At 47.8% G+C, this 10,574-nt stretch overlaps 1 protein-coding gene across 2 annotated transcripts in view; it reads left to right on the top strand.

Moving 5' to 3' along the window:
- The first annotated feature begins 715 nt into the window (after window positions 1-715).
- The window catches only part of kat6a (K(lysine) acetyltransferase 6A), a 39,845-nt gene continuing 29,986 nt past the window's right edge, over window positions 716-10,574 (top strand). For both annotated transcript variants that reach the window (XM_080047897.1, XM_080047896.1), the window contains exons 1-2: window positions 716-831; window positions 2,244-3,718. In XM_080047897.1, the coding sequence (XP_079904023.1) occupies window positions 3,020-3,718 (699 nt within the window). In that variant the 5' untranslated portion in view covers window positions 716-831; window positions 2,244-3,019. The remainder of the gene's footprint in view (window positions 832-2,243; window positions 3,719-10,574) is intronic.

Here is a 10,574-nt window from a genome sequence, read left to right as displayed (position 1 = left end):
TACTCTAAACATAAATTATAAGGAAAAGGTGCAGCTGTCATTTCAATGAAATATGACAGTGGATCAGCAGCAGGCAGTTTATATAACAATTTTACTAATGTGGAAATATAATACACATATGAGCAATGCATCAGTAGAATGCTCTCGCATAGACAGTTAATGACATGTGTCATGTACTACTGTAATACTCCAGATACACATGGTAACATCTGAGCATCTCTAGAAGGGACTGGCTTGCTTCCCCACCTTCAGTCTTAACAAAACACACAGCTGCTACAATAGACTGCAGTGTGGAGGGGTGTCTCACTTTGATCTTTAAATACCCTCTAACGTTAAGGCACGCTCATTGGCTTTGATTTTTTCCCTTTTTTTGTAACAACTGCTTAGGGAAAAATGCAGACGCTCCCTTGAATCTAGCCCAGTGTGGCTGTAGTAGGTTACAGCAGAGAATGCGAGAACACCTAGCCTATCCTCTCTTTTTCCCTCCTCCCAACACCACCACCATCTGTCCCTTTCTTCCATTTCATGTGCTCAAGCAATATCCACACCCCTCTCATAGCAACAGCACAGCACAGCGCCGCCGCCCCCTACGCCTTGCAGTGAATTTTTCCTTCCCCTGGCTCTCCGCCTCGCACCATGCAGACGGTCCCTTGGCCTTGCCTGACGGTTCTGTGTGTTCCCCCCTCCCCCACCAGCCGTGCGCTCCCGTTTCACTCAAAGATGGCGTCGGCTCTAGAACCCCTGGTCTGTGGCTGCATTTTTAGGCTTGTTGTTGTCTCCGTTTCGCACGGTTTTTGCACCTTCTCCTCGGCGGCTCGACTCGAAATTCCGGTGAGTAGTAGCCGAAGCCGGATAGGGGTGGACATTTTATTTTTTTTACACGGTCTGCTTTCCCCCGTGAACCTCGGAAGACAGAACCGGACCAGCTCGGGCTTTCTGTGGGGAACCGCGAGTGGTAGAGGGAGAGCGGGGTACGGTCCGAGGATGAACGCGGAGGCGGGCGGGGGGTACTGAGGGGGGAGCCGAGGCCTAGCTGCTCCACAGCGGCCTTGTCTTCTTCACCGCACCGCAGGCTGTAGCGTTTACGTGGGAGGGCGGTTGTTGGAGGGAGGAAGCCAGCTAGGTAGGGGACGCGTCTGAGCGGGTAGAGGCTCCTCGCCCATACCGAAGGCTGAGAGAGGGGAGGCCGCATAACATGTAGTACTGCAGAATCCGCGCTTGGGATATCTTCATTTTTTTTGCACTTGCCCGCTAGCACGAGATGGCCGTCTGCAAGTTGCATTGTGCCTTTATTACGAGGCCGCGCTCTCACGTAAATATCAGAATGTCATTCAAATGGAGATTATTCGCTCTGTTTTGCTGCTGTGTGGTGGTTTGTATTGTCTGAAATCTCGTCCGAAGGCGGAAATGTTGTCTTCCCGAGCTGGAGCGCTGGCTATACGCTCTCTTTTCGTGCTGTTTACGTTTCGGGGGTCAGCGAGTAACGTTACTAACATAATCATAACGCAGCCCTTTTGGCTAGCATCTAACGTTAGCTTACTGTTAGCGGGAAGGCTTGTTGTCAGATAGTTCGCCGCCTGATATATCAGTTAGAGTAAACAGCACCGTAGGAAACAGTTTAGCAATGCGGCAATTGGCTTAGCTTTGATTTTGGAGCTAGCCCCCTCGGCTAATGTTTGCTAACAGTCTGTGTTTTGACTGCATCATGTTTACGTTAGCAACCCAACTAGCCCATGGTCAGCTCGCCCATGCAGTTTTTATGATGATGATGTTTACTTGCCATGTTTTACCCCAACATTTCCATCTGTGAACTTTCTAGTGGTTAGTAGAGGTTATGGTCGCACCAGTTTGTTGACAATCCTCGTGCTAGACTGGCTGTGGGCTGCTAGGCAATACTATCCATGCAACAGGAGAACTGCATGGGTGTTTACAAAAATGATTATCAAGCTGTTGAGGGTTATCAGTAGATTGCTCCTCCTTTGTAGTATTGCATGGTTAAACCTGGCGCTGTGCCTTCTAAGTGCATGCATTATTTGCTTTGTTTATAGATCTTTGAGGGCACTCTATGTTGTGCAGGTGTTGTTGAAAAAGTTGTGCCCTCTCTACGTTCAAAAGCCTCCCACTCAAACGTATTTCCTTTCAAAGACTTCACTTTATTGTTTCAAGCTTTATCAAAATGTGTTTAACTCTGCAAAGCTTTGCTAATCTTTGTCTCTTTCTGTTGTTGTTTTTTTTTAATGCAGGGTTCCTCAGCTACCCAAGTGCAATGAATGTGGTCGGCCTTGTCTGCTCCTTGGGGTGAGATATCCGTTCCGTCCCGAGCTGAGAAGCCCAGAAGAGTAAAAGACAGCGAGAACCAAGGAGGAGTAAAGACGAGGAAATGCGAATGAAGAAAAAAAATCTTGTGGAATGCTATAATCTACAAAAAACCAACATATTCACTGTTTTACCCTCACCTTTATCATTGAAGCACTCATTTCATTTCTGGAGACCATGATCATCTTCCTCAACTCACATTGAGAATTGTCTCCAGTGATAGGAAACTGACTGGACAGTTTTTGTTGTCCCGTGTATAAATATTTTGCGGTCGAACCAAGTGGAAAACACATTCTATCTGTGAAAGCTCCTACTATCTTCAAGATCTATTCTACCATATCTTGTGTGTTGTGGAACTTAAAGTAGGTAAAACACCTGCTACTTCCTCCACTCTCCCTGCCTCTCGCCAGGGTCCCTCACCTGGCTGGGAGGGGGTGGTGGGTGGACTGCATTTCACCAGGTGGAGAGCTGGCTCGGGGGCTTGTGCTATGGTCAGCTGTTTACTACCGTGCTGCTCATACTCAGCTTCTGAGGGACTCTCTGTGCGACCACAGGACAAGGGATAGAAAGCAGGCAGAGGGCAAAGCAGAAGAGGAGGCGGCGCTACGGCGCAGGCCAGGTGTTTCCTTGGCTAACAGTCTCTGTTTTTCGTGTGTGGTCATTGCGGTAAGTCCTCAGGGCCCCCGCACCCGCCCAAGCCACCATGGTGAAACTGGCCAACCCCATGTACACACAATGGATCCTAGAGGCCATCAAGAAGGTGAAGAAGCAGAAGCAGCGTCCGTCAGAGGAGCGTATCTGCAATGCGGTCTCCATGTCCCATGGTCTTGATCGCAAAACCATTCTGGAGCAGTTGGAGCTTAGCGTCAAGGATGGTACAATCCTAAAGGTCAGCAACAAAGGCCTCAACTCCTACAAGGACCCTGACAACCCTGGGCGCTTGGCTCTTCCCAAGCCCAAGGGTAGTGGCAGCTCTGGAGGAGGAGGAGGTGGCAGCAGCAGCAGCAGTGGCGGTGGTGGTGGTAGCTCTCACTCTCACTCTCACTCCCACTCCTACTCCCATTCAGGGAAGAAACCAGGACTCGACTGGAACAAGTTGATCAAGCGGTCACTAGAGGGGCTCCATGAGCCAGGCGGCTCCGGCTTAAAGAACATTGAGCGCTTTCTGAAGTGCCAGGCTGATGTAGCAGCTTACTTGTCCGGCAGCGGCTCCATGGGGCCTGGCATCTTCCACCAGCAGCTGAGGGTGGCCCTGAAGAGAGCCGTGGCCCACGGACGCGTGGCTAAGCAGGGGCCACTGTTCCAGCTCATCAGCCGCAGCAGCACCCTAGATGACGGGACCGGGACAGTGTCTCTGGGTTCTCTGCCACCTGTCCGGTTGTTGCCCCACGAGAAAGACAAGGTATTGCGTCTGCATACATCTGCCATAAACAAACATGTAAAACTGTGTGCATGCCATGCACCTCAAACCTATACATTTAGCTAACATTCTTTATATAGTAGCATGTCAAATGGACGTTACATTAACCATTTGGATGTTGCTGGTCAGTCTGGACAGTTCATATGTTGCTAAGATAAAGTGGTGTAGTATTATGTTCTGTTCTGTTAGCAGATTCTATGTCTAATATGATCAGTAACGTCCTGTTGAAGCAGGACAATAAATCTGATGTGCTCCTCTGTCTTTTCGGAGCAACAGAAAGAAAGTCACAGAAAACAGTTACACACTCATAGGTTCTTGTTGCAGCCCAAACAACACACATTCCACTTACATAATTGCTGCTGCACACCCACAATTGTCCACATCTATCAACCCGCATTACCTATAGAAAGAGTCTGTGCAATAATATAGATGTTGGCACTGGATTTTCTCTGCTTGTTCAAATGCTCCGTGGCGCTAAAAGGTTGCAATGTCCAGGTCTACAGCACAGGTCTTTGACTGTGTGAGAGTTAGTTGTTGTGAGTTTTCATCCAGCATGTTGGTGAAGTGATTTGCCCCCAGAAACACATTGCAGTTCATTTAGGACAGGCAGAGAAAGGTTGGACAGCGTTGTAAGATCAGGGAGACACCAAAGTGAGCTTCTCTCCACAAACGGCAGTGTGCGTCTTTGTGTTGAAGACGTTCTCACTTTGTTTTGGGGACACTTATAGTGGTATAAGGTCAGAATATAGTCAGCGTCAGATTGTTTTCTGGATAAACGAATGAGTGACAGAATCTCAGGTGTTTTATGAGGCTTTTCCTGGTGGGCCAGTTTTCAGCTGCGGAGGTAGGAGAAGAGGTCAGGGCACAGAGAGAGAGAGAGAGAGAGAGACACATGGCTCCCAGCCTCTTGAAGGGAGTGTGGCCCAGCTGCAGGGCTGGTCCCAGTCAGGAGATGGGAGGAAGAAAGGAAAAGAGGGAAGGGGAGGAACAGAGACAAGGGAGATAAAGAGAGAGAGAGAGAGAGGTGGTCTGTAGTGGTGCCAGAGGAAGAGAGGGCCTGGATGACGCAAGCTGCAGGCCTCCGTAACCAGAAAGGGTAGAGAGAGGCAGAGAGACAGAGAAGAGAAAAGAAAAGCGAGAGAGAGAGACAGAATGAGTTAGAAAGAGGGAGAGGCAGACAAGCAGGCGACAGAGGAGAGAGGGAACACACCCACTTTTGTAACCTGATCAGAGAGCGCAGCCGGCTGCTACCCTCTGCCTCTAAGGTCCACGGACATGTACACACACACACGCACAAACATGCACGCATAGGATGTCTTACAACTGTGTGCAGTGAAAAGAAACGCAGAATGGAATACACACAGACATAAAGACAAACTGTGTGCATTCTGACAACGAGGTCACACAGACAGACATCAGCTCACATGTCATAAATCCTCTCACTTTAGATGCCTGCAGCCTTGCAAACACGCATTCTGACAACTGGCATGTAAACAAACCCAACAGAGCCACACACTACTATCTGCCAGCCTAGTGGCCCATCATCAGCTCGCATGTCACTCAGGTTGTTAGACAGCCAGCAGATCAGGAGGATACTAGACAGGAGTTAAACACTGTTTTGGCTGGCTCCTGGCTTTATCTGGCCCCTCTGTGTGTGTGTGTGGGTTGTGTGTGTGTGTGTGTGTGTGTGTGTGTGTGTGTGTGTGTGTGTGTGTGTGTGTGTGTGTGCATGTGTATACATGTCTGGTCAGCCACAGAAGCTCCTGGTAAGGACACACACAGACACAAACACAAAGCAGGATTAGCCTAGTGAGCAGGCCGTAGTCACATGGGGTCTGCCTAACACAGTGACCTGCCTGGCTACAGATGGCCCACCTCCTAAGACCGAACGGAGATCAACCTCCTCTTTCTCTGTGACTCAGCTGCTGATCGGCTTGCTACTCTGCCTCAAAGAGCACAACCAAAACACAAACAAAGCAACACATACGACCGTGTAGCCTGGCTATCGTTCTAGAACTTTCAATAGAAATACCTTGACTAATTCCATACCGGTTCGGTTCCTGAACTGTACATTGTATTAGATTACAACAAATGACCTATACCCTAAGCCACCTCAGCTTCAGCAAGATCAATGAGCAAAAAGAAAAACACTTAAAAAAACAATACTACGAACGAATCAGTGCAAATAGTTTTCAGTGCAAAATGAAAATGTGCAAGTCGGAATATAAGGCTAACTGATGCATACTGCGTAACTCATGTTGTAACCAAATGTATTTTCATTGATGCCTTTACACAGCCAATCCTCAGCATTTTCAGATCAGGCATGCTGCATGCTTGAGATTGACCCCTTACTAAGGCTAAGGTATTGATTGAAATTTTGTATTGAACGACAGGACATTTTTTTCCGATACTTGAAGGTATAGGGGCATTTCGGCCAGTGCCAAAAATGTATCGAACTTCGTTACCCAACCCTACAACAGTGTGAAAACCATTTTTCTACGTAACTTAATTCATGTTTATGTGACTTCATATTTCATTAGTAAGCTCTGTCAAATCCTGTAAATTCAAACTAAACATTGGCAGAAGCTCCATTTTTAGCAGACATTTTGCTAAAAAGAAGGCCACCCTGTTGCATCAGGGAAATGATTCACCAGTCATACAGAGTGAATGTGTGGACAAGTAAAGGGCGGTTTTGTTGTTTGTGAGTCATTTTCTTGGGGCTGGATAGATAGATTATGGAGAAGCAGAGAGGAAGTTGACATTTGTGTTTGGCATTCACACATACAGGCCCATTTACTCTCCCTCCCTGCTTCTACTCGCCATGTTGCCTTCATGTGTCTCTCCAGAGGATGCGAACGCCTTGCTGCTCTGTCACATGTGTTTTTACGAGTGACAGTCAGTGTGTTTTTGATGTATATATGAGTCTGTGCCTGTGCAAGTGGCGTATGCATCAAAGAGATAGTTACCGCTCAGGAAGGACAGACTCGGGTGTCGCACTATCACTCTCCTCCGTTCTACCTCTCTTCCTCCGATTCATCTTCGCCATATTGCCCCGCATGATTGCTAACAGTTATGATTTCCAATGGAGCGGTAGTGGTGGTGGGGGGGAGATGGAGACGGCGGGGGGAATCAAAACAAATGGCTAAGCACTGACTCTGACCCCATTTGCGAGGAGATTTGTATACTCAACGTGCTGATGTTTGTGTGAGAGCGCTCCATTCAAACAGGAGCCCAGACCCTATTTCTGTCTCCCCCCTCTCTCTCTGTCTCACCCTAATAGGGTGCCATTGCCAGGTCACTAAGGGGGAGGTGAACAGGGGAGAGAAGTCAACCAAGGGTCATGGAGATATAGATGGCAAACCTCATTGCCTCCCTGAGCACCCGTTAGCAGTATGAGGATACGGCCATTAGGTGGGATGGGCTTGACGCTGAGTCTTTGTGTGTGTATATCAGTGCGTGTGTGTATGTGTATAGTCATGTGTGTGATGTTCAACCCGTCATAATAGGCAAAAGCAATCTCCTTGCCCCGCGGTTGCCCCCTCCCAAACAGCTGGAGCGGGGTGAACCAGAGTTCCCAATGGCGTCGTCCGGTGTCACGGTGAGGACGTGTGAAAAAAAAAAAGACTTGTGGGCAACAAACACACGGTCACATTTTCTGCTGTTACACAGTGCTACGGCTGCAGTGGTTTCCCTCCAAAATGTTCCACAGACCCCTCAACAGGACAGCATGCTGCAGCTAACGTTTCCTCTGCTAGGGATGGTTGTGGTGGCTGGTGGGCGTCTCCTTATTATGAGCCATAATGGATATATTTATCCACTATAAGTCATTCCACTTTACCAATATTGTATCGACCCCCTTCATGCACATTACCTCATCACGTGTTTGCTCAAGGTGAAGACATCATGTATCGTCACTGTGTGAATACAAAATGCCCTCGCATTGATTATGTGCTGCTTCGTCTTTCTCTCTCTCTCTTCCCTTCCCATCCTCTGTTGCTGCTCCATCATGCCGTGCAGTCACAGGAGATGATTCTGTGTGTTCGCTGGATGGATGGAAACATGTTCTCCATTAGATCCACACCACAGCAATTCTGGAAAAATCACTAAGTTGGCAGCCATCAAATGGTCTCTCTCAACACTAATGTCAAGATTTCTTGGGTGTCCGATTTTAGAGTGATACATATTTCAAAGAGGAGGGGAAAATTGTTTGAAAATGTGTTATTTCTGCCCCGTTTTCTTTGACAGGTCTTTATTGTTTTCATTTTGCCAGAGCCCTGGCCTCGGTTGACCCATTATTAGTGCCTGAAGTTGAAAAAGTTTGTTCCTCTCCCTCATGGCACCGGCTTCAACCTCATGCTGCACAGCTACTACAGACCCAGTTCTTGTTTGACATTTAGCGGTACAAGCCAACAGACAAATGGAAAAAAGTGTTGAGCATTCCTTTTTAAGAAGGACCAGTTGGAGGACTCAAATTGTAATGAACACATTTTGTTCCTTAGCTTGTGGTATCTTTCCCTTTTGTGTTATGTGTGGATTCTTTGAGATATCTATTGCCATTACATGTAACACTAACAACTCAACAAGCAATGTGTTTTTCCTGAGACCCTGTCACTAAGGTTGCATTCACGCCAGATCATATTCATTTGAATAAGGCCGGTCCGTTTTGGCTGCTGCAGTGAAACATTTAGCAAACCAGCTCAACCTTTGGCGTAACGCATCCCTAAGAACGACTGCGGCAGCCAATCGCTGCGTAAGTAAGCGACTGACCAGAGGAAGCGTAGGGGAGGCACCAGGACGTGTAATAAAGAAGAAGGGTTTAGCATCGTCAAGATAGAAGGGTGAGTCATCGCGGTCGTCATGAGCTTCCCCGAGTTCTACAATCCCACATGCAGGGATTACAAAGATACAAACAGATGTGGAGTCACCTGGTGGTGCGTCGCCATCCAAGTCGCCATTTCAGGTTGATGTCACACAATGGGTCCTGTTATGTTAATTAAGTGAAACTCCTACTGCTGCACAAAACTCCAGATTTTCGCCTGCTCGAGTGTGAATGCAGCCATACAGTAATCCACAGACCTCACTGTCTTTAGAACATAGCTACATTTAAAAACAGTCCAGAGAGAGGCTTGTGACTAAGTTATAACATGCAAAAAAAATACATGCTGGACAGTGTGTTTTATAGAGTGCCAAAGCATTGCCAGTCTGTTGCCTTAGTATTGGCCGTTGTTTGTCTTTGCAGTGCAGGTGTTCCAATTTGACCCTACTGGCTGCAGCAGAACAACCAGGCCCAGACGCTGCCTGTCTATAGAAACAGCATTAGCAGTAGTGTCAGCGCCTTAGGGAGCAGTTACCTCCAGCTCAACAGTGACTCTGATGTGAATGGCATTTGGCACGGGAAGTGTAGCTGTGTGTGAGGCCTTGCGTATGGCTAACCTCACTCTCCCCCCCCCCCCCCCCACCCCAAATAGAGCCAATGTGTTGAGCAGCTGTGGAAGTGACGGCTGGAGCATGGCCAGCCCCGCTCCGTTTGATGCAGTGATTTAGCTTTGTGCTCCCTGGCTAACCTCGATTTTAATGGAGGGTGATGCTTGGCTGAAGGAAGGGCCCGTTGGCACATCACAGGGTCTTCCTCGGGCTGCTGTAGGTGTCACATGGAAATGTAGAGCAGTTCATTTGAAGCCATTTTCAGGCTAGCGGGGCTACATGGAATTCAGATTTGAAATGTCAAGTTTACTCTTCTACTTGTCAGCTCCTGTGACTTGAAAATCTGCGGCCTATATAAATTGTGTGCCTTCTTATATGTCATTGTGGCGATGGTGTGCAAGCGCTTAGTGCATCTAATGACTTTTGGATAAGTGATTTTGTGTCTCGTCTGTGCTTGCACACACTGTATGTCCTGTAACAGTGATCAATGAGCTTGTGATGGAGGTGGGGGGCGTTTAAAAGAGAAGTATGGTTGGGGGGGGGTTGCAGAGATTGGACTCCCATGTTAATGAGATCCTTGACTTGAGACGAGACAAGGACAACACCAACGCTTTCCCTCTCTTTTCTCCCACTGCTTTTAGTCCTTCTCTCCTCCTCCTCTTCTTCAATTTCTCCTTCTCTTTTCATCCCTCCTCCATTGTTCTCTCCTTCCTCTCTCACGGTAACTAAAACCAGTTCATAAAGGGGAAACCAGGCCACCATAAGTCGTTTTCAATAACCTTTTATGTCCCTGGTCTCAGACAATTCCACACGTTGCCTCCAGGAATACTATTGAGCATCAACCTTAAACAAGATGAAGAACTAGGCTAACACTGCATCCCAAGGCTCCAGTATATGTTTGGCAATGTGTGTAAAGCAAGGGTGGGTGTGTTAGCTTGGTCGGGCTAAGGCAGCTTCACCTGTCCGTTTGTTTGTGTGTTCTCAAAGAGGAACTTGTAATTTGTAAGACATGTTTTTTGCACGGCATTTCAAGTCCACCCAGTTGCCACAAGGCGTGTCCTGTTGGCTCAGAACAAGGGTTTGTTCCTGAATCCTCCTCACGTTGGGGAAAAAGCACATGCCAAAGCATGAACACACGGGCTTAAAATAGTCATCCACGCACACACACACACACACACGGCTCAAGTCAATTGTCGGCCATGACACTTAACTCAAACAGTCAGTCGATGTGAGAAATATCTAGAGCGACACTGTGGTGTGAGAGCAGTCGTGGCAGCCAGCGCTGGCAGAGGTAGAACAGGCTGAAACGGGGAGAGAGGGAAAACGGCTCTCATGAGGAATCTGAGGATTGTGTTTCGCTCTTTCCAATATCCCTGTCATAGAGAGAGGATTAGCTTTCATTTTTTTAGTATCT

The sequence above is a fragment of the Ammodytes marinus genome (assembly GCF_949987685.1).
Source record: "Ammodytes marinus genome assembly, chromosome: 2".
In the NCBI taxonomy this organism is placed as follows: domain Eukaryota; kingdom Metazoa; phylum Chordata; class Actinopteri; order Uranoscopiformes; family Ammodytidae; genus Ammodytes; species Ammodytes marinus.
The sequence above is the reverse complement of the archived record's forward strand: the minus strand, read 5'-3'. Positions and strand labels throughout refer to the sequence as shown.